General features: G+C 37.9%; 2 protein-coding genes across 2 annotated transcripts in view; both read left to right on the forward strand.

Annotated features, from left to right (window-relative positions):
* Positions 1 to 27,697, forward strand: part of LOC307008668 (protocadherin alpha-C2-like) — a gene marked incomplete at its 5' end in the record, with an annotated part of 159,621 nt that overhangs the window by 48,323 nt on the left and 83,601 nt on the right. The window lies entirely within an intron of this gene.
* Positions 223 to 27,254, forward strand: LOC307008018 (uncharacterized protein; the record flags this gene model as incomplete). The annotated part of the gene is made up of 3 exons (XM_079630578.1): positions 223 to 2,910; positions 15,944 to 15,955; positions 24,930 to 27,254. The coding sequence occupies exons 1-3, from the start codon at positions 478 to 480 to the stop codon at positions 27,252 to 27,254; spliced, it is 4,770 nt and encodes a 1,589-aa protein (XP_079486704.1). The 5' UTR covers positions 223 to 477.

Raw genomic sequence — 27,697 nt, forward strand, 5'->3', positions numbered from 1 at the left:
TTTTTTATTTTATTTTTTTTATTCTTTAAGAAAGTTAACCATTTCGCCAGACAAACGTGTTTTCCGATTTAGCCTAACTTTCTATTGTTTTATTTCTCAGATGCATTCGTTTGTGTTGTGACCTGTTAATAACTGTTAGTGAACACTGAGGGCGCTATAGTGTACAGTGAGGAGACAGGCGGATGGTATATGTGTAGATGAAGAAGAAAGTTGGAAGTTGGAAGTTGCGCAATACATGTCTCTCGGCTCGTGCCTAACATACTTTTACAAAACACCACAGTTTGCAGTGAAAAATAAATTTGCACGGTGTCAGTGCACACCAAAAATACAGACCTGACGTGGCATCATCGTGTATTGATCGTTTCTTCGCTCTCTCTATCAGTGCGTTATGATCGCCGTGGACACTGCCTTCACACCAGCCAAGCGCTTCCAGCGGCTTGATGTAGTTAGGATTCTCTAACATACAACAGGAGTTTTATGGTCAGTGCTTATCTTTGTTATAGGTCCAAATTTTATGTGAGTGGAACATCTTTAAACGACGTTTTAATTTCCTGCAAAATGCAACAAAGTGTGCGTTCGTCATGGCGCCTCAGTCTCACCTTCATGGCATTGGGAATGCTGTTTTGGAGAGGAATCTGCGCGCAAGTACGATATTCTCTTCCCGAGGAGCAAAAAGATGGTACTGTGATCGGAAACCTTGCGATGGATTTAGGCCTCGGTCCCGGGACGTTAACGGAGAGAGGATTTCGAATCGTTTCAACCTCAGGCGACTCGCTGTTCACGCTAAATCAGAAGGACGGGATTTTACGCGTAAATGGAAAAATAGATCGCGAGGTGGTTTGCGAGAAAAGCAGCTCGTGCATCAGCAACATAACAATCGCGCTGGAAAATCCGTTAGAGATTTACTACGTGTCGATTGAAATCGTGGACGTCAATGATCATGCCCCGACATTCCCGGAGAAAGAAAAACGCTTGGAAATATCGGAATCTGCCCTACTTGGAGCTCGGTATCAGTTACAGGCGGCGCTGGATCCCGATGGCGGCATGAACTCTGTTCAACAATATAAACTCAGTCATAATGATAATTTCCGCATAGAGGTTAAAGATCGCGGAGAAGATCAAAAAATGCCCTTTTTAATTCTTCAAAAGCCTTTGGATAGAGAAACCAGTCAGAGACACAATCTGCATCTTACTGCTCTCGATGGAGGGCGACCCCCAAAGTCTGGAACAATGGAGATAATAGTTGACGTTTTGGACGTTAATGACAATATGCCGGTTTTCACACAGGAAGTTTACTCTATAACGCTTAAAGAAAATGTCCCTGTAGGCACAACTGTAATACAGGTTAATGCCACTGACATGGATGATGGTCCAAATGGAGAAGTGTTTTATTCCTTTAGAAAGGATATAGACAATAGGATAATACAACTTTTTGATTTAAACTCTACTGGGCAAATTATTGTGATTGGCTTGATAGATTTCGAAGAGATGAATAACTTTAAAATAGATATCCAAGCATCAGACAAAGGACCCGTTCCTCTCACATCAGATACGAGTATTACATTAAAAATTATTGATGTGAATGACAATGTGCCTGAGATAGAAGTGACATCGTTTTCAAGCGCAGTGCGGGAAGACTCTAAAATTGGAACCACTGTGGCTTTGATCAGCGTCAGTGATTTGGACTCTGGTGTAAATGGGAAGGTGTTGTGCTACATTACTGAAGACATACCTTTCAGGCTAACGGCATCATCCCAAGATAACATTTACGCACTGGTAACAGCCTCATCTCTTGATAGAGAATCTGTACCTCACTATGACATCACATTAGTAGCCAAAGATGCTGGGCAGCCACCTCTGTCTTCAGTCAAAACTATAACTGTTCTGATATCAGATGTAAATGACAATAGTCCAGTATTTTCTCTTTCACCCTATGCTTTTTATGTGATGGAAAACAATGCTCCAGGGAAATCTTTGTTTTCTGTGTCTGCTTCTGATCGGGATGTGGATGAAAATGCTGTTGTGAACTACAACATATGGAGAGACTCTGGAGATGAAAACAAATATGCATCTTTCATTAATATTAACTCTGAAAATGGAGAGATTTATGCACTAAAAAGTTTTGATTTTGAAACTGTTCGAACTTATCAGTTCCATGTGCTTGCTACAGACTCTGGAAGTCCGTCTCTGAGCAGTAATGTGACAGTGAACGTGTTTATCCTGGATCAGAACGACAACGTTCCAGTGATCTTATATCCAGTCAGCGCTAACGGTTCTGCTGAGGGTGTGGAAGAGATTCCCCGGAATGTGAACGCAGGACATTTGGTGACTAAAGTCAGAGCCTATGACGCAGATATGGGATACAACGGCTGGTTATTGTTTTCAATGCAGAAAGTTAGTGCCCACCGTCTCTTTAGTCTGGACCGCTATACAGGACGGATAATAACCCTTCGCTCATTCACAGAAACAGACGAGGCCCAGCATAAACTGCTCATACTGGTCAAAGACAATGGGTTCGTTTCATTCTCAGCAACAGCGACTGTGATTGTCAAAGTTGTGGAGCCCAAAGAGGCTTTTGCAGCTTCTGATGATGAAAACACAGTAAAAGACGAGGAGGAAAACAACGTGACATTTTATCTGATCATCACTTTGGGCTCGGTTTCAGTGCTTTTTGTCATCAGCATCATCGTGTTGATTGTAATGCAGTGCTCTAAATCTACAGACTATTCGTCCAACTATTTACAGGACGCAAATTACGACAGGACTCTGTGTCACAGCATCCAGTACAGATCTGGAGACAAACGGTACATGTTAGTTGGACCCAGAATGAGTATCGGCTCTACAATAGCAGCAGGCAGTAATAGGAATACTCTAGTGATACCAGATCGCAGGAGGAGAGATTCTGGAGAGGTAAAATTTAGATTATCTCAAAAATTGTAATCTGTGATGGCTTTTGTGTTTCTTTACTTTGTGTTAGGCCACCTTACTGTCCTCTTATCACCCTGTTAGACACAGTCTGATCCATGCAAAATAAACATCTGCAGTCATTTTTCTTGTCGTGAAGAGATTCCAATCTCTAATATAAAAGGCTGACAGACTCTGAACCTAAAGTATGAGATTATGCGAGTTTTAGAACCTGAGGATTGAACACATATGTATTTCTTTATGTGTGATTTGTATATAGCACACATTGTTTATCGTGCAATTTTTACGCGAAAATTAGTTTTAACGTGCATATGATACGCAGTTTCCGCATGCATTTGATACGCACTTCATTGCGTGTAATACACACGCACCCCACACCACTACTAAACCTACCCTAACCAACCCATGCGTATCCTATGCACGAAAAACTAATTTTCGCGAATAAATTGCACGATAAACACACTGCGTGCTGTAGAGACGCGTTTAGTGTGATCGGGTTGACGATGCGGTAAGTGTTGTTAGCTGCTGTAACTTTAGTAAGTCTAGTGCTGACCACAGGAGTAGTTCTACTTGACTTTAGATTAGCGAATCTCAGTAACTAAAATGGTTTTGCTGTAAAATATGCAAGACTACATTTGATTTTGAGAATGTGGAATTAAGTTTGAATGTTTTCCAAAGTATTTAATTTTATCTTATACATACAGTATAGGAGGACGTCTCTCCTTCTCTCTCTCACACCCACACAGTCTGTAGCTTTTATTTTTCCTGTCTTCAGCTCCATTTGTTACTGTTGTTTATCTTTTGACTGTCACAATCACATTCTTGCAGATGTGATGACAAATGTAGTCATTAACATTCTATCACACTGAACATTCTGATTCTCATTCATTCACTGTCTGGTATCGATAGCAATACACCCGTTACCCTGAGAAAAGGGGAGTAGAATAAACTGCATTGGGAACTATGACAAAGAAATGGAGACAGGCGGAGATAGAGAGATCAACAACATGGCATATATTTGTTGGTCATCTTGTTGTGTTTTAGGAGAATTGGGTTTAGGTGAAATTGATTTAGATGGAGAAGTTGATGCTGTAATATAGTCAGCAGATGGTGTCAACAGATCCAGCCCCCTGTGAAGAGGACACACAGAGTCATGTGTGTGATTGTGGGAGGCAGTCTCGGTTGCGTGTTCTCTCGGTGTGGGTTGTGCTGTCGTGCTTGTCTGGGGTTTATCGGATTGTCAGTACTCTGCCTGTTTCTGTGGAAATAAACGTCATATTAATGAGGTTGCTCTTATGATGGTAACATTCAGATGACTGGATTTATTTTTGAGAGTGTGTGTGTGTTTATGTGCAGATCACCTCAGGCTGTTACTCAAGCATATTTTAGTCCATCAGGCAGGCAGGATTGGCCTTATTCCACGTTACTGAACACAGCGTTTCCCCAGCCACAGTGCTTTCATCTCTCATCACTGTTATGTTCCTTTGCTATCTTCCCTCAGTCGCCTTATTCCTCATTTCATTTGGAGTTGTAGTCTGTCTATCTATCTATCTATCTATCTATCTATCTATCTATCTATCTATCTATCTATCTATCTATCTATCTATCTATCTATCTATCTATCTATCTATCTATCTCTTAAAAGTACATCCTATTGCCTTATGAAAAATGTTTTTTTTTTACCCTGTAATTGTCCAGTTATACTTTTGCATTACTGTGTATCATTACTAATATTGTAGACTTATTTTTGATAAATTAGTAAAATGTCTTGCATGTGTAAGTCGCTTTGGAGAAAACAGTTGGTAAATGATTAAATGCAAATATAATACAGTATACATAGCAATTTGTCTAAATTAGCTTTTTTAATAGAATGTTGCGATGAGGTTTTTAGTTGCTTTCTGTGTGGATGATGAAATCCACATTCCTGCTGTGCAGAGAACACTGAACTGCAGGTCAAGTCGTGTATTGCAGAGATTAGCAGAATATTGAGTGTGGTCCAGCAACACACACACACACACACACACACACACACACACACACACACACACACACACACACACACACACACACACACACACACACACACACACACACACACACACACACACACACACACACACACACACACACACACACACACACACACACACACACACACTGATCATAGACCAATCCAGCAAGGGTACTGCTCAGCAGCTCATTAGATTTCTGCAGCATCCACTTTTAGACAATTCTTTGTTCAGTGTCTGAATAAAAACCTTGGATTTTATAAAAGTATAAGTCTATTCAGTCGATCGCTGTTTTTCAAACATTCAGATTTCAAATAAATGCTGATTTTTCAAAGGTTTGGCATCCAAGCTGTACAATATAACTGTGAAATTAATTTCACAATATACAATTTTGTAAACATGTTAATTTTCTAAAATAATCTGTCATACAATTCTCCTTTTTTTACCCACCCCAGTTGCTATGGTAACAGCAGAGATATAACACTGTCTTTGTTTACTGATCCCAGTTGCATTGGAAACATCTTTTACAGACATTTGAGACTTTACACTTGAATTTAAAGTGAACAGTTTTATAGTTTGTTTAGTTGTCTGTTTGATGCACGTTCTATTTCACGAGTTCACACTCACAAATAAGTCAGATAGAATAAATAGTATGCGTATTTGGCGTGCTGTCCGAGGAGAGGGCTCCGGGCTCGGTATTCGGCCCGAACCCAGAGTACTCCCCCCGTATTGCTGGTTTAGGAAGTAACCAGGCGAGTGTGAGGAGACGGGGTGGTGGAGGGATGCTGAAAAACTGTCGAGGAACGTTGGTGAGTCAAATGAGTATGTATATAGGTCTCCACTCATGCTGATTGGATAGAAATGTTGATTACTGATTGTTGACAGCTGGTTGGAATGATGTGATAATTGAATCAATTATTTGAACGTGCTCCTCCCGAACTTTGTTTATAAAACATCATTTGGTGTGGTTTTATTTGGATCTAGGGTTTGGTGTCATGAGTTCTGATCTGCTCTGTGTTATTTTCTGCTTAATGCATATATTCCTTCCTGGTCATATTGTGAACAATTCATTAAAGGGTTAGTTCACCCAAAAATGAAAATAATGTCATTAATGACTCACCCTCATGTCGTTCTAAGCCCTTAAGACCTCCGTTCATCTTCGGAACACAGTTTAAGATATTTTAGATTTAGTCCGAGAGCTTTCTGTCCGTCCATTGAAAATGTATGTACGGTATACTGTCCATGTCCAGAAAGGTAATAAAGACATTATCAAAGTAGTCCATGTGACATCAGTGGGTTAGTTAGAAGTTTTTGAAGCATCGAAAATAAATTTTTGTCCAAAAATAACAAAAGCTACGACTTTATTCAGCATTGTATTCTCTTCCGGGTCTGTTGTCAATCTGCGTTCACGACTCCGCAGTGACGCTGCTGACGTAAGACGTAGCTGACGTGTTATCTGGTGCGCCCGAGCTTCGTTTACAGTCTGAGGGAGACGCACGATGTAAACAAAACAATCTTCGCAAACATGTCTTAAGGATTTCGACACAGAGGAAGACTTGCATTTTTTTGCCCATCCATATTTATTTGAACCTGAATACTACACGGACGAGATAACACGTCAGCAGCGTCTTACGTCAGCAGCGTCACTGCGGAGTCGTGAACGCAGATTGACAACAGACCCGGAAGAGTATCCAATGCTGAATAAAGTCGTAGTTTTTGTTATTTTTGGACAAAAATTTATTTTCGATGCTTCAAAAATGTCTAACTAACCCACTGATGTCACATGGACTACTTTGATGATGTTTTTATTACCTTTCTGGACATGGACAGTATACCGTACATACATTTTCAATAGAGGGACAGAAAGCTCTCGGACTAAATCTAAAATATCTTAAACTGTGTTCCGAAGATGAACGGAGGTCTTACGGGCTTAGAACGACATGAGGGTGAGTCATTAATGACATTATTTTCATTTTTGGGTGAACTAACCCTTTAATGCAATTAAAAACCTGTAAAGGGTATGGTATATGCTTACATTGATACATTTTGCTTAGTTGTTTTGACTGTATATGTGTATATATACGTATATATATAGCTATATATGCTACTTATACAGGGCTGTTTTGAAATTGATTTCCAGGAGGAAATGTCTTTAGAAATTAGCATTTGTTCACTATGATAGGTGTATATTTTGGAGTTTTTAATGTAGAATGATTATTACTTCAGAATCAGAACCATATTAAATATGACAGCTCAACCTGGTTTGAGATGGCATTTTACTCTCAGTGGTCATTTTTGCAGGGTAATTTTAATAACTGTAGTGGAAGGTCAGGTCTCTGCACTGACTTGTGTTGTCACATTTACATTTATGCATTTGGCTTTCAGATTAGCTTTGAGGCAACTGACGTTCTGGTTAGTAGAGCAGGAAATGTAGGCTACTATACAAAGCCTGAGCAGAAAAAGCACAACTGTGGCAACAAAAGCATAACATTATGTGCAGGCCGGGCAGTTCTGTGAATGCACGTGTGTGAGAGAAGGTCAGGTCCATTCTGCAGTGGTTCAGTACTTTAGTGGGTCACATCAGTTCTGCTTTTGGTTCATGCGGTTATAAGTAGCTCTGTCCTCATATCTCAGTATGCAGCTGGCCTCAAGTGTATCTCTCTCACTCTCTCTCTCTTTTATATAATATTTGACTTTAAGTCTGTATTAATCTTCTAAACTCTCTCTCTCTCCTAATGGTCATAGAAACTGTCATGTCAGCTTTAGAAGTGTTCAGTTTAATGGTGTTACTGTGAATATTATTATATTATGGATGCTTTGGTCTATAATGTCTGTCTTTGTTCATTTATTTGAGAGTTATTGAGAGTGGCGCCCAGTTATGATATGAGGAAAAAAGTTGTATATATATAAATACAGATATATTTATATATATATATATATATATATATATATATATATATATATATATATATATATATATATATATATATATATATATATTAGAGAGATCTGGAAGTCTAATGAAAGTTGCAAGAACAAATGTGGGCGTGGCTTGATTTTGTCTGTGGGGAATTGATTGGATGGTTGTGGTTTGCTATTGGTGGATCTCATGTGAGTGACAGATTGCCCCGCCCTCGCGCCAGTAAACACATCATCAGAGAAGATGTGTTGCTGCAAGAGGGAACAGAAGTTATTTTGATTAAAGATTATGAGGCACATGAATTAAAAAAATAATAACAATATCAATAATGATGTGCACGGATAAATCATTTATATAATAAATGCGGCAAAAATAAAATGCTCAATTTTGATTTCATGATTTATTTTTTTAAACATTGCAGCTGATATCACTTCTGTTCTATTCCTTAAGTACATTGTATTGTGGGATAAAAAACAATTGTGTGCAGTGTGCTCTCATTTTATATACATTATGAAAAATGTTGTAGGTCATCCAGATACTGAATGCATAGAGATAGCATAATCAAAATGAGATCCTGTTTACAGTTTAGGTCTACATTCTGCAGAAAGAGCATAGCATGCTATTCCAAACATAGCCTGATGATTGTAACATAGATGATTCTCACACAGTTTCAAAGCTACAGTTTGTGATTGCTGGAGCGCTATAAAGCCCATGAGGAATTTCTTAGGCTAAAAGCAAAGCTGTGTGTGGGTTGAGTCGGGATATGAGCACTATTTTTTAGGAGGTCTTTATCTTATATTCCAGACAATTAATGTAGGATTTTTTTTCATCGCCCTGCAAAAAAGAAAAGTAAAGAAAAGAAAAGAAAAAGCATATACTAGAGAAACAAAATGCCTTGAGATACTAAATATGGGTCACTAAAAGTGATTAGAATGAAGTGAATGTTTAAAACAAGAAGAAAAAAAATCCATCAGTTGTGTAAATTTCAACCTAATTCAAAAGGAAAACTAAATATTTGTTTGTTGCCCCATGGGCAGATTTTTAGCATCTTTTTTTTTAGGTATAATCTCACTTTTTAAAAAATTAATAAAAACATTTTGATCAAAAAAATAAAAATAAATAATGTGTCTTGATTTAACTTTTTTTTTATTATATTGTAATGGAAAACAAAAATTATTATAGAAAGTATAAAAAGTATTATAAACGATTTTTTTTTGCAGTGTGTGTATTATAATGTTTAACTTAAAACTAAATTGGGGTGAAACCACACTGCAGGGATCAGCGTGTCTCTCATGGTATCCATGTTTCTAGGCGTATTTATAGATGGTCTCTGGAGCCCTTAGCTTTTAGGTCATATGTGGCCTCTGCACTGCTGTGCATTCTGGGTGATATTTAGTCACGTGATAAATAATATATATATTTAAATATATTTTTTGCAAGTCAGCATTTTCTTACACTTCCAGCTTCTCCTGAAGACTCAATTAAAAAAAAAACTCTTAATGCCAAAATATTCTATGTAAGAAGAAATGTCTTAAATGACTGTTTACCGTTTTTTTTATAATGATAAAGTATGTTTATGTATAAATAAGTTTATTTCATATAATTTAATAAGTAAAAAAAAAATTCACAAAAAATTATTTAACTAATTCCATAAAATGACCCCATGCTGGGAAAGGTTCTATGTGAAGTGCCGAACAGAAGCCTTTACGATTCTGTATATAATATTTTCTTCTAAGAGTGTGGCGTTTAGTTCATTATTGGTTGAGATGCAATGTTGCAAATGTTAAGGAGTATTTTTTATTTTATTTTTGGCAACCAGAAAATACATTTTAATGTTATCGTTGTAAGCTCAGTGATGCATTTTGATATTTTCAGCATGGTAGTGAGAGAAAGGCTTGACGTAAAAGCATGGAGGAGGAGGAGGAAGAACAGTGACTCATCTCCGTGTGTGTGTGTGTGTGCGTGTGTGTGTGTGTGTGTGCGTGTGTGTGTGTGTGCGTGTTAAGACTAAGAGCAGCTTCATATGTGTATGTGTGGGCTGCAGAGACAGCAGCCATTTTGAAAGTATTCATAGAACAATACCTCACTGTATCATTGTCTATTTTTCTATAAGAAACACCAAATATAGGCTAGTTCACTGAAAATGCCTGTTGAAGGCATGTTCAGAGTAGCGAACAGGCAGTCAATTTATTATGAGACAAGCTGTTTCCACACAAAAGCATTTCATTCAGTATATTGAACCATCTCCCATTCACTTCCATTCAAACATGATCCCGCCATTATTTATTTATTTATTTATTTATTTATTTTAAGCTAACCTTGAATGTTGCCCTGAATGAGGGACTTTGGAGCAAATACCCCAAGAAACAACATTGATTCACTGCATGCTTCATGTGATTTGTCTGCTTGTGAACATTATGTTTATGCATGAGTGCTAACACCTATATATAGACACGTACTGTGAATTTTTAAAGCACAAAGGAGCCTAAAAACAAAACAGAATGAAGGTGGGAAGAAAGTGAGAGTGGGTAATATTATCCCAATAAAATAGCAAGCCAACTGTCCAGCAATCGTTTACTCGACAAAGCCATTTTACTCTCATTCGGTGCTTGTCCAGTGATATACTTAGATGCTGCATGCAGCTGCAAAACATGGCAGCCAGTACTAATCTTCACAGTGCTGTTTGTGTGCTCATCTGAGTATACTAATGTGTGTATGTTCTGTATGATAATGTGCTTTATGAGTGGCAAAGACATTTGGACAGTGACTCACAGTTACACTTCAAATACAGGCCTGTGTGTGTGTGAGAGAGTGATTTTAGCAGAAGAGACATCAGGGCAGTGTCTCATCCATGTTACATGCACTCATAGATCATTGTGTTCATCTCACATTGTGTACAAATTGGCCATTGAAAACTGCATACTGCATTGGGATTTATCTAAAAAAGAAATGTGTATAAACATGCATAGCTTTTATATGTGGATTTTTAGGATTCCAGTGGCTAAGTGATACAGTGAACAGAATGATTACGGGAGCGTATGTTTCATTTCATAATGAACTACATTTTTGGTAATTTTTTGGAGAACACATGAATTTATGCACAGGCTCTGGTATGTATAGTTTTATAGGTTACACTTTACAATATGGTCTTATTTGTTAACATTATAATGAAACCTTATTGTAAATTATTATAAATCTGAAAACTTTTGTTTATTCAAAATATGAATAAACAAAAGGCATAGTGTGAAGGCATAATTCCAGGGTGAAATCTATGCAATGTTTTATACACGGCCTTGGTGATTCGTGTTTTTCCCCAAAACTGGTTTACAATCTGCGCTGTAGTTTTCCAGCCAGTGATTCTGTTATTTGAATTTTCTAGCAGAGCAACTTTTCCAGTGAGAGTTGTTCTTTTGGGGATCGTCACATCAGAGTTCACAGAAGCTTTTAATGTCGCTGTGAATTTGAGAGCGTGTTTGAGTCCGAACAGCATCCTTGCATCACACACACACACACACACACACACACACACACACACACACACACACACACACACACACACACACACACACACACACACACACACACACACACACACACACACAGACATTTGCCTGGAAGATGTAGGCCAGCACGATGTGAATAATTTAGTCTGTTCACTGACTGCAGCTTAAATATGGCTGAATTCTCTCTCTTTTTCTCTCTCTCCCTCCTTTAAAAAAAGAGGGTTTGTTTGGATAACCTTGCATGGTGCATCTCTTTATTTATTTAGTAGAATTCCTAATTTTGTATAATTGTTCTGTTTGTTTTGCATTTAATAGATATTCTATAAATAAGAGGCAGAATGCATATCCACAAATCTGATTGTATAATGTATTTATGAAGCATCTATAGCCTATGTCTTTTTAGTATGTTTATTGGCTTACTATTTCTACATTTAATATGTTTTGCTTTTGGTTAATAGTCAATACTATACATTATTTGTTTAAAAGGCTGTCTTACATGCAGACTATAGGCCTATGCAGTCCTGATGGAAATTAATGACTGTTTTTGTGATTTTTGCACTTAATTAGTGTGAATTCTTTGGAATTCTACTGTAAGAATTTTAAACGTGGTAAACTGGGTTAAACACAGCTTACTGGTCACTGAAGCTATCATCAGAATTAGCCAAAATATTTGATAAATGAACACTAAATGGATAACATGCACTTTAATTCTGTGTTTTAATTCTGCATAGTTCTGCAGAGCTGTGGTTTTGTCTGTTTTGGCCTGGTTATACATTATGCTTTTCATCATTATAGCGTCATATTTCCTGGTTGTTTCTTGTTTTGAAAATGATGGTGGTTGGCATGCAGGTGCATGTAATTAGCATGGTTTTACTGTGTGTCTGCTGCTCTCTAGACACGTGTGTGCGCGCGTGTGTGTGTGTGTGTGTGTGTGTGTGTGTGTGTGTGTGTGTGTGTGTGTGTGTGTGTGTGTGCAGCATGCGTGCGTGCGTGTTCATTAGACCTGATAGTGATTCCAGCCACATCCTCCTGCAGCTGCTCCCTCTGAAAGAGAGCTGTGTGTGTGTCAGCCGTGAAAGACATTCAGATTAGCTTAGGTTCTGAATCAGTGTCAGATTTGCATTTGTCCATTATCTTCATCCTTTTTCACTTTGCTTCGTTCCATTTTCAATTTATCTTAATGTTCCTTTATTTTCTTCTGTGAATCAGTTAAAATCTAACTTCATTCTCATTTCTGCTGTTTACATAAACACCTTTTGAAATCTGAATCTGAACATAGTTTTTACATGAGCGCCTAATAAAGTGATCGGTTAATGTGTGTTTGTGTCATAAGCTTCAAATCAGATTTGATCTTTTGACTTGTACACACTGTACGCATAAGGAGTTTTCCACTGTTAAGATGCATGAGAGCCTAAAGCAAGGACTTGTGCAACAATGTTGTCATGCACCACTTCACAGACTTCACAGATCATGAGCGGAAGGAGAATTTTTAAATACAACACTCATCACAACAGTCATTTATGACACTGTAATAACATCAGCAGCTCGTTCCATGCGTCATACGTCATTACGCCATTTCTACGTGATTGCACATTTGTAAAACTTTTCAGTTTTCAATCCAATCAAGTGTTAACATATCCTAAGGAACACATTACACACGGATTATAAGCTATTGTTCTCATTGCTATTTATTGTGTGGTGATTTAAACTAGCTCTACTCTCCTATTATGATAAAAATGATACAAAAACATAATGTATCCTGATTCATAAGCTTTTTTCCTCATGAAGACCAACAAAATTTCCCTACAAGGATTTCGGACATTGCCATCTTTGTGGGGACATCATAACGTATGGTTTATATCATAACGCATCCTCATAACGTAGGGTTTACCTGAACACACACACACACGCGCACACGCTCACACACACCTGTAACCGCACATCAGTCAAATTCTGTATGCACTAATTATTTGGTCATAGAATGTTTAATCAAATGTTTATCTTTTCCGGAGTGTGATTAAGTTATTTATACAAAAAGTCATCATTTATTTAATATTTGTGCAACATTCTGTCCTAAAGGACACCTCATACTCCTCTCTCTATATTCCCTAATAATTATCATATACATGCAGATGATAAATCTATAATGGCTTCTTATTTGTAGTGTTTGATGGTACTTGTGTTGACATTGCCAGTGAGTTTGATGGTCAGTGACCTTTACTAAAGGTAATCAGAGCGTTGGCTGTAAATGTGGGCTTGAGGTTGACAGTGTGGTTAAGTCCTTGTCCTGCCTGTGGATTCAGCAGGATGCAATGAAATATTATTTTCTCTATGATCAATCTTGAGTGCAGAGCTATGAAAGAGGTTTTGTTCTCTGCATTAATTTTATGTCAAGCTCACTGATCAGGTCTGAAGACCCTCGAGGGATCTGTGAAAATGATTTAATCAATTCACTGATTACCTGTTAGGTCTGTAAATGTGTCAAATATCTCTGGTCTAAAATGTCTCACATTGATTATAGTTTATTTGTGCTTTCTGTTAAACAATTGTGAACTGCATTATACACTGAATGTTATTTTAAGCATCATCAAGAAGACAGAAAAGTGTTTCATTCATTCTGTCAGTTTAATAATGAACTCTGACAAATCGTGTTTAGCGTGCTTGATCTGTCATCAGGGAAGATGCAAGTTAGCTGTGACCTTGCGCCCTTCACAATCACTCTGTCACATGTGGTGAGTGTCCATATTTTCATAACCACTTTGAAGAGAGTCTTTTTGGCTGTGTCTGGAGCATGCATTGTGTAGCTCAGGTATATTGCTGTTCATCTGGTCCAACACGCTTGCTGTCGTCCCTGTGGTGTTGATGCATGCTTTTGGATTAAGCCTGTCAGCATAACCAGGGAGACGGTAATCCAACTACGAGCTTTCTAATGGGATTACAGAGGGAAGTCATCAGCTTTACAGTGGTCTGAACAGGGAGAGAACTTTACCCAGTGTGCAAAAAACCTGCCATTCACGTACAGGAGTATACAGCATACACACATGTTCAGAGTCCTTCAGGAGCCACTAAATCTGTGCAATTAACACTCATTCACTCACTCACTCTGTTCCCACTGCCTAATTTGGTTCTCACACACTTCTTTTATCTATTTTTTCTTCTCACTCTCACTCTCACTCCACCTTTTAATCCGTTTTAATTTCCCTTTATCTTACATTAATTCACTCCCTCACTAACCCAATTCTTTCATGCCACTGTTCTTTTTTCCTCCTCCTCGTGACTGTTGCCTGCTCACTCTATTTCTCTTCTCCTTTTGCGGGTTTTTCACCATTTTCACGGTTTTCTTTCATCACGCTGCTGATCGTGTGTATGTGTCTCATTGGCCTTGGGGATGTTCCGTTATCTTCATATTCATAGTTTAACTGAGAAGCACACGCATCAATACTGATGATGCATTTGCTTTTTCTAATTTTTTTTTTTTTGGGGGGGTGGGGGGGGGGGGAGTCAATGGCAAGGATTATTGTTAATACGTATTCTGTTGTGGGCTGCATTTTGGAAATTGCACCAATGGGTTTAAAGGGATAGTTCACCCAAAAATGAAAATCAGCCCATGATTTGCTCACCCTCAAGCCATCCTATGTGTATATGACATTCTTCTTTCAGATGAATGCAATCGGAGTTATATTAAACAATCTCCAAGCTTTATAATGGCAGTGAATGGGCGTTCTTGTTTTAAAGTCCATACAAGTGCATCTATCCATCATAAAAGTGTCCCAAACGGCTCCGAAGGGTTAATAAAGGCCTTCTGAAGTGGTGTGTTTCTGTAAGAAAAATATCCATATTTAAAACTTTATCGGCTACAATAACTAGCTTCCGACAGCTACTTCAAAAAATATACAGCCATTCACTGCCACTATAAAGCTTACATTTTTTTAATATAACTCCGATTGTATTTGTCTGAAAGAAGAATGTCATATACACCTATAGGATGGTTTGAGGGTGAGTAAATCATGGCCTGATTTGGGTGAACTATTCCTTTAAGGTTTCACGACTGTTGTAATTAAATATACAAATACATTTGCTTTGAAGAGCCTTTAAATCTTTAAGTCTTTTAATTTGAAATGTTTGTCTCAAAGTATCTGCTATACTTCTGAGATAAAGTACCAAAGGCATATTTGGAGACCCATGAATTTACTCTGTTGTGTAAATGACATAAAACGTAGAAGATTGATATTTGATCCAAAACTACGGTAAGTGGATGGTGGCCATTGACTTTGGCCTCCTGAAAGATTAAAGCAGAATATTTCCATAACAAACTGGTTGCTGTCTTACATTTCAGAGTTTAAGCTTGTAGTTCTAATCCATATTTAGTAAAACTATATAGGCTAATGTTTAATTTCCTTTTTACAATTGTAGGTCTCCTTCAAGGAAACTGTGTGTCAGCACAGCTGGGCATCTGACCCGATCTTTTTTTATTTAGAAAATGTGTGCACTGCAATATATTGTTTTAACAGAAGTGAATGACTAATCTCCTCTTTTTTTCTCTTCTCTTTTTTATCATGCTCTCCCTGCATTTGCTGCATTCCCAGAGCACACTCAAGGTAAGACCATGATTTTAGATTTAAAGTGGTTTTAATAGTTTCTTCCAAAACACCTTGGAAGAATTAGAATCTGAAGCCCTTGATAATGCATGAGACCAAGTGAAATGATTAAGTTTTGATGAGGAGAGTGAAAGTTGATGTTCAGCGTGTGTGTGTGTGAGAGAGAGTTGAATATAGAATAGAACTTTTGGAACACTGGGTTCTGTTTTTGCCCCCTTGAAATGTCCCCTTGAAATGTGTTCTGCTGATGTCATTCTGCAGTATCCCAGCACACACACACGCCTACAGCACTGCTCTATCCATCCATTCTCTCACACACATTAACCTTTGCACAGAAATGCACACACATGCATTTACACACAGTCCATCCATAGTCACGCACAAAACATGCTCCACAGAGGATATACATAAATTATATTTTGTGTGTGTGAATAATTACGGTAAGTCGCAGTTGTACAGAGCGGGTGGATTATATTCTCTCTGTGAGTTTTGCAGGTTAATGGGTTATTTATAGAGAAAATGGGGTCAAATAGGTGTGTCGCAACAGCTGGTCAATATTATTATTTGTTGGTTAAATTTTTTGCCTATATTTGCTATAGTTTGCACACACACACACACACACACACACACACACACACACACACACACACACACACACACACACACACACACACACACACACACACACACACACACACACACACACACACACACACACACACACACACACACACACACACACAAACATTAGTTAACCACTTTAATTAACCTGAACTAAGAATAAACTAAGAATAAACTTAACTAATGTTAACAAATGAGACCTTACTGTAAAGTTTTACCATATGTTCTTATCTAGATGGTGTGTGTGTGTGTGTGTGTGTGATTAAATTGCGTGAAATCATTCCTAAATCTGACACTGATTGTATTAAAAAATGAATGAATACAACACACAATAGACAACAGAATACAGTATAGACAGTTATAACACTGCAATACTTTATACAACATGTCCAGTACAATAGATATTACAGCCTAGATTTCTTATGTGTGGTTCTTTGTGTGTGTGTGTGTGTGTGTGTTATCAGATCTCTCTGCCTCTGTTGAGTGGATTCTCTCCACTCTTAACATCACACCACCTGCATTTTCATTTCCTCTGACATGGAGTGTGAGAGGGAGCTATGTGTGTGAGATGAGATGCTTGGTTTCTTTGTTTCACAACTGACTCGTAAATGAAAATCTCCACCTGGTGGCAGATCAGTGTAATGTTTTATTGTGTGTACGTTTTTTTAAATATAGAAATGTGTGTGCATGCACTAGCTGTTGTATACAAAACGTTTCCACCAGTTAACAGTGTTTGTCAATAAGCGATTAATCTTTGTATTTCAATATGTGTAAGTGTGTCAGAATTGATTTGGTTTAAAAGGGGATGACCTATTTACAGCAGCTTCTCTCTCTCACTGTGTGTGTGTGTGTGTGTGTGTGTGTCTGTGATTCATGCGTCATCTGTCCTAGTGAAACACCCTCTCCTCATTGCTGGTTTCTGTGAGGGTGTGGTCCATATATCTGTGAACAAAACCAGGCGAAATGTAAATCAATACTCTGAACTCATTGGACGATTATTCTCCTGAGAGTCTGATGGACATAAATCTGCTTCAATCACTGCACTCGCCATCAGAGCTGTGCACGGCAACACCTCGGCCAATCAAATAGCCAGGAGCATAAAACAGAGGTGTGCTTATCCAATCAGGTAATGGATGAGCTGTTGCAGTGTGTATCAGGAGCCAATCAGAACTCTTGGTTGGTAGTGAATCTCTCATCACCAGCTGCTTTAGCCTTATTACTTAAAAAGCTTATTTATGGGATTGAAAAGGATTTTATTCTTTCATGCACGTAATGGCATTTTCCAAAAATAAAACACATTTTCTCTCTCTTCTTTTCTTTTTCTTTTTGTTCCCAAACTCATTGGTGTGGGGACATACATACACACAATATAAAATATATTTTAAGCAGATATTAGAGTTGGTCAGTTCCGTCGATTTACGGTATATTCTCGGTTTAGAGACTGATATTCTTTATTGAGATATGTCACTGTTGTGTTTTAATAATTTGGTCTACATGTTGTGGTACCTGAGGTGTTGAGGAGCACTTTTTTTCTATCTCACTGTAAAAGGCTGTTGTTGTACAGTAAGATTTGACATTTAAAAACATTTATAAAGGGAAAGTATCTTATTTGACGGTTTACCCTTTTTTCCCAGAATGCTTTTGGATTTTGAGGGGAAAGTGTATGTGCCTGGCCTGGTTACCGTCTCTTTGATGAGCAGACACTCCCTGCCCCGTCGCATTTCCATCAGGGAAACTGTGTAAAGCATTTTCAGCACAGATTTAGAAAAACATTATTAAACTCTAGTTGGATTAAAATTTTCTCAGATTCATCTTTCACAAGATTTAGTAGTGTGTGGTCCAGGTAACCCCGGCCTACATTATTATAGGGAATGGGAAAATGTCCCCACAAAGATGGCAATATCCAAAATCATTATCCGTGTGGGGACATTTTTTAGTCCCCATGAGGAAACCGCTTATAAATCAATGCAGAAATGCAGTTTGTAGTATAAAATCATTGTCTATGGAAGTCCCCATAAAACATAAAAACACACACAGTGTGTGTGTGTGTGTGTGTGTGTGTGTGTGTGTGTGTGTGTGTGTGTGTGTGTGTGTGTGTGTGTGTGTGTGTGCGTGTAGCAGATGGCATCTGCTTATTTTGCAGCAACACATGGCAGAATTAATTTTCTTTTGATTAAAAATGTATCAAAACACTCATAATTTAATCTGAAATTTCTTTAAATCAGAATATGTGAAAGAAAGAAATGTAGACCGATACAAGACAATAAAATAGCAGAAAATGTGTGTGGCCTGTGGGAGGGATGGATTTTAGAAAATGGATAAAACCTATATCTGCTTGCATATATCATATACGCTTGCACATAGATATAAGCGTCTGTCACAACTTCATCCAGATTTGACTTATTTCTTTCACAGAAGACAGCCAGGGTATTTCCCGTACCACCACGTAACTCGCTGCTTAGCTATAGCTATACTATGCATCGTTGAATAAATCAAGCTAATCACAATGTTTTCTGAATGTCAGTTTGCGTATTTTGCTCAAGATAAGGGTGTATTAAGTCCACATGTCATGCAAATAAGAAACTATGCTTCTAACCACTGGTTGAGACCTGTAGTTTCAACCACTCAACTTTTCAATGCTCTTTGCAAATGTTCATTGGAAGTATGTTTTCAGGACATACCGACTCGTTGAGCTATGCTGATAACGACTTGATAACAACAATAGTTGGCTTATGATGGTTTTGGGAAACGCACCCCAGGACTGGAGTTCTCCCTCCTCATAACAGAGTTGTCTATGATATTAAGAGATAGCGGATGCATTTTTCTCTTTCTAAGACCTTGTAGTCTAGTCATATTTGGGATGTCAGTACTATGTTTAGGAAAGATTAGAAGAAAGTCAATATCTTAATCAGGAGGAGAGCATCACATTGCAGCATCTCCTAAACCGAGGAAGTATGTGTGTTCTCTTCTGTTGAAACATCTACACAAGACCTAGTACATTTTAAATGCAGATCTTTTCGTGCAAGTGATTCAGGATATTCAACAAAAACAAATGTAGGATTAGCAACTAACGTTGCTTCATAGGCAGAACAAGTTATTACATTTTGATGAAAGATTACACAGACATGCTTTTGGACATTTGCTTAGGAAAAAAATGTACACCAAGGAATAATCCACATCAAGACTGGGAACGTGAATGCGGATGATTTTGATGCAGTTTATGCATCTACTGGAATTTCAGAGCAAATAAGGTGCTGGTTTGATGTTTATTTTCATGTAACAGACGTCAGGTGTTGCGGTACTGTAATCTGCTGAGTGTTTAATGCGCTGTTGGGTGTGTTTGCAGCGTTGCTTGGCTCACAGCAGAAGTGTGTTTGTGGGGGAGGTGACAGAAGTCAGCAGGACTGTGTCTATCTGCTGCTGTAGTAACACACCATCACCCCTGCATGAGCTGACCTGCTCTCCAGAACGTGTGTGTGTGTGTGTGTGTGTATGTGTGTATGAGAGAAAGGCAGGGAGACTCCTTATAATTTCCTCATCCATTCTGTCATATTAATGGCTCCCTTTTAATATTAATATTCATTAGATAGTAATGATTCATAGCTTATTTGATCAATTGTCCTTGGTAAAGTCGGCCTCACTCTCACTTAAAGCAGAAAGGGGTCTCAGAAAAAGCTCCCTCCTGATGTAATGCTGTTTCCGTGGCAACAGGCGAACGGTTCCTCTGTTGCCTCACAACGTCACCCCTCCCCCCTTTCCTCTCTCTCTCCTTCTCAGGCACATACATACATATATAATATATGTGGCTATATATAACCATATCTGCCTTTTTCTCTAAAACAAATGCTGTTTTGTCAGATAAATATGATGGTTTACACACCAAGTTCTCTCTCTGTTTTTTTATTTTATTCATCAGATTACATTTTATCATGCATAGACAGAAACGACCCCCCCCCCCCCTCTCTCTCTCTCTCACACACACACACACACACACACACACACACACACACACACAGCCATGGCCCCACCCTTGATGATATCAGACATGCTATCCAACAACCCCCTCTGGTGTCCACAATGCTTACACACATCCTCAGGCATGTTCTTTATGTCATGCATACACACACACACACACACACACACACACACACACACACACACACACACACACACACACACACACTAATTCACTTCACTAATGTTTCCACTCGTGCAAGTGTCACAGTTGTAATGCTCTGTTATTGAACACTGTTGAGAATCGATCCCAGGCTCGTTCTAGTGCAAATTACACAGCAGTTATTGAACCTGTTAACCCAGTACACTTATATTTTGTGTTGCCTGAACCGTGTTTAGGAATATTTACTATAATAAATAAGTACTCTAAGCTTTCATGTGTTTATTTTAATCGTCATCATCATTCATCATCAAGCTTTTTTTATATTATCCTCCTCATTCACAGTTCCACAATAACTATACAAAATGTTTAATATTACAGTAACTGGAAAAGATGTAGCTGAATCCTTAGTTTATTTCACCTTAAGACAACAATTTTATGCACAACTGAAAACGACCTTTCGTAAATTAATACAGGCATTTCATAAAATTATTCATTTTGGTTATATAACCTTATGTTTAAACTTTTTTTTTTTTTTCAGCTTTCACTACAAACAGACTTATTCCATTTTTATTGAGGACACAGTTTTGTGTATTATTGTTTTTTAGGACTTGATCATTAATAAAAGTGAATTTAGTTCTGAGAATCCTGCAACATTTAGGGGAAGTTTCCACTGTTCATTTTATCCTATAAAAAGACTTGCTATTTCACTGCAGCTAGTGTGATGTGCCTTCATATTTGTGTTACCAATGCAGGAGATTATGATTATTAATATTTGAAATTGTTTTTAGGAAATATAAATAGGACATAGTAGGCTGCCAGCAGAACCTAATCCCTGGATTACACAGAATTTGAACGTAAAATCCATCTCTATTTGTGTCTCTATCTCTCCCTCTCTCTCACACACACACACACACACACACACATCTTCATGAAACATGCAGTGAAATATTTAGCAAGGATTCTGCAGTGAGAAGATCCACATAGATAGCATGCCCCACTTTTATATTATCTGTCTCTTTCATTCATTCATGTTGAGTAACAAAGGAATTAGAGAAGATTATTTGTGTGTGAACTATAGAGATGATTCCACTAGTAATATACGATTCCTTGGAGAGAGGGGGTGCATTTGGTGTAATTTCATTTAAAACTATTTTCAAATCGAACTTGCTTGTACATTTCACACGGCAAGTAACACATTGAATAAAACATGGCATTTTAATTCAGAAAGACTGAATATGTTCTTGTGAAACATATTCATAGTCTTTGTTTTATTTACAACTACAAAAAATATTTTAAAGTCATAATGAGGCTCCGACACACATGCTGTGGTTTTGATTTTTAGTAGAAAACCTTAATGAAAAATGTTAAGTCACTTTCATTGTGTGAATGTCATTGTGAATTCTGTGAAATATTGTGCAGTATGCAGACACTTTCTTTGATATATATATATATATATATCAAAGAAAGTGTCTGCATACTGCACAATATTTCACAATATATATATATATATATATATATATATATTCAGTCCAAATAATGTTTAACTGCACCATAAAAACGAAGATTTTGCCCTGCACTATTACAATGTTTTTGCAAACTTAAAGCTGAAGTGTGTATTTTTATGTGTGGTGACGGATATTAGTAAGTCAAACACATATTTACATATTTATGAATATTTTTTTATATATTTCTCAATGTCAATTTTTTTTAAATCTGACAGTAAGAGTTAACCTTTATTATAATAATTATATATCCTTACTAGTTACAAAAATAAATAACCTACCTTATTTACTGCTGTTTAATTAGACAGTGGCATCAGTCCTAATTTCCATGCATATACATTTAGAAAATTACTTTTCCAGTTGTATTCATTATAGTGTTGAAATTTTAGCAAATATTATCAATTATGTTGTATTCATTTATCATTGGAGTTGGGTGAGGAGCATAAGGAGGTGGTAAGCAAATGTTGTTTGAAAACAGTCTTTGTGTGGGGGTGAGTAACGCTGGGCTAGTTGTAACACACTTGTTTTAAATACTTCCACGGAACTTAGTGTATGTATTAGTTGCCATATCAACACTATATAGATAATAAAAATGTGCCAAAATTCTATAATATTTGGAAGATATCACTAAACATTTATTTAACCATGCATAGCAAAAGTACATTTCTTACTTATGTTAATTTTTCATCTCTCTCTCTTTTTTGTGTGTGTTTATTTAAAATGACACAAATCTGATATTATTTTAATCTCCAATCTGTTATTTAACTGTGGAGATAGTTCTTTAATGCTTCGCTAACAAGCAGAAAACACCGGGATACAAGTTGTGCAGGTGGGGAATGAGCCCCTATTAGAACTATGCTATAATCTATACTTTTATAAATTATATTGAGAAACCATGAGAAAAAGGGGAATAAAGACTGAAAGTCAATGTTCAGAAATTACTAATTATTATTATGTTTTGAACTATGCTGTATAGCTGTTTTATGGTGTGTTTGTCAAACTCAAAAATTAGTTATTTTATATGAAAAACATAATAATTGTATTTTATTGAGAAAATATTTTAGGTTGTCTTGTATATTTTTTTAATAAGATGAGATAACATTTTAAACTGTCATATGGTCATGTTACAATGTGCCCAGCCTATGGAGCATGTTGTCACATTTCACTTCCATTCTTTCAGGGTAAATCAAGAAAACACTATACAGTGCAAAACCAAATAATAGTACTAGACGTGTGAAATTAATGCTGGAAAAAATAAATACTCTGAACCCTGAGTAGGTCTACACAAAATGAGAAAGTCAAAAAGCGTAAGGTTGTGTCCCGCTCTCCCCTAATTCTATATGGTGAGGCCGGGGTCACAGAAAATACATGCTTCAGCTTTAAGAAAGTGATTTTTGACAGTTGTGTGTTCATACTCTTAGTTATCCATCTCATGTTTAATCAAAGAATGTTACAGAATACCAGAAGTTTAAGAAATGCAGGAAAACAAATGCTATCTTAAAAATTGAGTAGCCTACTGTCAAAAACATAGCCACAAATATATTTGGAAGAAAGTTTCCACTTTGGATTGTACTTTAAGTTTTTAAAAGTAAACAGTAAACTTTATTTCTTGGCTAAACTTATAAAATCAAGAGACAGCAGGGATTTTCTCAAATGACAACTATTCACAAATGACTTGCAAAACTTTTGTGAAAGTTAATCATATTTTTTAATCACAATGTCCTCACTATGTTAGGCTCTAGAACACAGCAGATGTTAAATCAGATGTAACAATCTTGACATTAAACTGTGGCTGTTTTTATAGTTTTCCATTTAAGTGTTCTTGTTTATTGACTGACTATGTTCAGCAATGTTATAAATTAGTGTTTTGCGATTATAATGCCTTTATAAGGAATTGCTTTATTTATTGATCGTTGTAGTTAAAATATATGAAAAGATATACGAGAAACAATTGAGTCTATATGAGACATACCGCCGTTGTTTCTGCAGTGGGCGCTTTTCTATAACAATAAAATAGGGGAAGAGAAGAGGTTGGAGGTCTACATTCAAAGAGAACAAAGTCATTTTGTCTCCGTGATATAAAATAAATAATAGAACAGAGTTTTCGTGTCAGAAGTACTGGAGTAAAGCATTAATTAAAGCACTAACATATCAATGCAAATACTTGTGTGAGTGTATTTTACACTCATGTAGCTTTTACACAGTATATCTCAGTGCTCTGCAGTTCATCTGAAGGCCACTATGTGTCACTCTTGCTCTACCAGCCGTGTTTAAGAAAGGAGTGTCTCTCCTCCTCCTCCTCGTCATCACCAGCCCCCCCCCCCCTCTCTCTCCTTGCTCTCCCTGTTTCTCTCTCCCTCTCTTTCATATATCTCTTGTTGTATTAAACCACTTCACTACAGTACGTCGGGTTCAGTTGTCAAAAACCATCTAGTAGTTTGTGGAATATCTAATGCGCCTGTGGACCAGCAGCTTGGAGGATTTTTGATGGATGCAGAACTTGGATTTACTGTCGCTGTGGTTTTGTCCTGATGACAGAAAGGGGAGGTTTGGCTGATTCCTTTTGTCTCTCGTTGACCGAGACGGATCCTTTACTCAATTGGAATTAAACGTATCATTTTTGATGTATTTTTGGGGGATTGTTGTGGAGAATATATAAGCAAATATGTTTATATCTACGCAGGGGCATTTCATAGTGTGCTTTTCATTTGCTTTGACCTGTCATCTCTTGGAGACTGTAACCGGACAGATCGCATACAGTGTGTCAGAGGAGGTGAAACGGGGAACCACAGTCGGTAATATAGCTAAAGACATTAACCTTTCAGTAAACGATCTGCAATCAAGGGGCTTCCGTATCGTGTCAGCCTCAAAAAAGCAATATTTTAGTGTTAATATTGAGACGGGCGCTTTGCAGGTGAGCGAAAGGATTGATCGCGAGGAGCTTTGCGCAGGCGCAATATCATGCTCCGTTAACCTGGAAGCCGTGGTGAACAGTCCGTTGCAACTCTACCGGGTAAGAATAAACATTCTCGATATTAATGACAACTCTCCAGTGTTTCCTATGAGCTCCGTAATGATTAATGTCAGTGAAAGCACCGCGCCCGGTGTGCGCTTTCCACTGGAGAGCGCGCATGACGCAGACATTGGAGTGAATTCAGTAAAAAACTATAAGCTTACAGCTAATGATTATTTCACCTTAGATGTCCAAACTCATAGTGATAAGACGATCTCCGCTGAATTAGTGCTTCAGAAGACTTTAGACAGAGAGAAGACTCCGCGCCTCGAGTTCACAGTGACTGCGGTTGATGGCGGATCGCCTGCCAGAACAGGAACCCTAATGATCGAGGTTAATGTGTTAGATATCAATGATCACGCTCCAGTTTTCAGTAAGTCATTATATAAAGTCTCCATAGCCGAGCACGCGCCAATTGGCACTACAGTTATCAGACTACAAGCTCGAGATCTAGATGAAGGGTTGAATGCGGAGATGGTTTACTCCTTTATTAGTCGAACACCCCAAAATATTCTGGATAAGTTTGATATTGACGCGAAAAATGGAGATGTTAAAATTAAAGGTGATATTGATTATGAGGAGAGCACCGCTTTTGAGATCAGAGTTCAAGCTACTGATAAAGGTCAGGTGACTATGTCAGGCCACACTAAGCTTTTAATAGAGGTTCTTGACATTAATGATAACCCCCCAGATGTGACTGTAACATCACTTCTTACCCCGGTAGAGGAAAACGCAGGGAAGGGAACTGTAATTGCCTTAATGACCGTGTCAGATCCAGACTCGGGTAAAAACGGAGCAGTGCGCGTTCACCTTTTAGGCTCTAGACCATTTAAATTACAGTCGTCCTTTCAGAACTACTATTCGTTAGTTTTAGATGGCGTACTAGATCGGGAAAACGTAACAGAGTACAACATCACAGTCATTGCTGAAGACGAAGGGTCACCGCCAATGTCCAGAGCTAAAGTAATACAAGTGCAGGTGTCTGATGTGAATGACAATGCGCCTCGCTTCCCAAATTCTGTAGTGTATGCATATCTGCGTGAAAACAGCAAAGTTGGCTCCATAATATCCACAATAACGGCCTCTGATGCGGATATCATGGACAATGCGCAATTAACATACTCTTTACTGCAAAGCTCTGTGAATGGTACACCAGTAACAGCGCTCATCAGAGTCAACTCATTGACAGGAGAGATCGAGAGCATGCAGTCGTTTAACTATGAGGAAATCAAAACATTTCAGTTTAAAGTTCAGGCCACAGACTCTGGTGTTCCTCCTCTCAGCAGTAACGTGACTGTAAATGTTTTTATCCTGGATGAGAATGACAACAGTCCCGGGATTCTCGCGCCCTATTCCGAGCTCGGTTCCGTTAACACGGAGAACATTCCCTATTCTGCTGACGCGGGCTACTTTGTGGCCAAGATCAGGGCTGTAGATGCAGATTCTGGTTACAATGCGCTGCTGTCTTACCACATCTCTGAACCCAAAGGAAACAATCTGTTCCGAATGGGAACCAGCAGCGGGGAGATCAGGACTAAGAGGAGAATGAGTGACAATGACCTGAAAACTCACCCGTTGGTCATTTTGGTTTGTGATAACGGAGAGCCCTCACTGTCAGCGACTGTGTCTATTGATGTTGTGGTTGTTGAAAGCGCAGGTGACGTCAAGACCCCATTCAGACATGCGCCGATAAAGGAGGAGAGTTTCTCGGATTTAAATCTGTATTTGCTGATCGCCATTGTGTGTGTGTCCGTCATCTTTTTACTGAGCCTCATCAGTTTGATAGCTGTAAAATGCCACAGGACAGACGGCAGTTTGGGCAGGTACAGCGCCCCGATGATCACCACACACCCTGACGGGAGCTGGTCTTACTCCAAAGCTACTCAGCAGTATGACGTGTGTTTTAGCTCGGACACACTGAAGAGTGACGTAGTGGTTTTCCCCGCGCAGTATCCGCCTGCAGATGCAGAACTGATCAGTATTAATGGAGGAGACACTTTTACCAGAACACAAACACTCCCTAATAAAGAGAAGGTAAGACATTAAAGGGTTATTTATTTTTTTAATGCAATTTTATTTATTCCAAAGTACTGTATTTTGAGAAACAAAATATTTTTTTAAAGTCTTGCAAAAAATATTGTGTGGAACTGTCCGTGGTTCTGAACTAGAGAGTGATTTTAACATGTTTGAAATGCACAGGTTTGACAGCTATTTTTTTCACTTAATTTAGTTCTTATTTTTGTGTTTAGTTCATATTAGCAGTGAAACCTTCTAAAATAGTAATCATTAAATCTGGGAGGTTTCTTTGAGAATGCAACTCTTTTTCTTGATATGAAGGACTGCATTGGGGGGAAATAGTTTACTTGTTGTGATAGTGAAAATGCCCCACGATTCTATCAGATAATGGACACGCTGAAAGATAAAAAAAAGGAAAAAACTTCTTAGAGCATTAGTTGAATTATTAAACTTAGGCCTATATGAAAATCGGG

The sequence above is a fragment of the Phoxinus phoxinus genome (genome assembly GCF_949152265.1).
Source record: "Phoxinus phoxinus genome assembly, chromosome: 12".
NCBI classification, from domain to species: domain Eukaryota; kingdom Metazoa; phylum Chordata; class Actinopteri; order Cypriniformes; family Leuciscidae; genus Phoxinus; species Phoxinus phoxinus.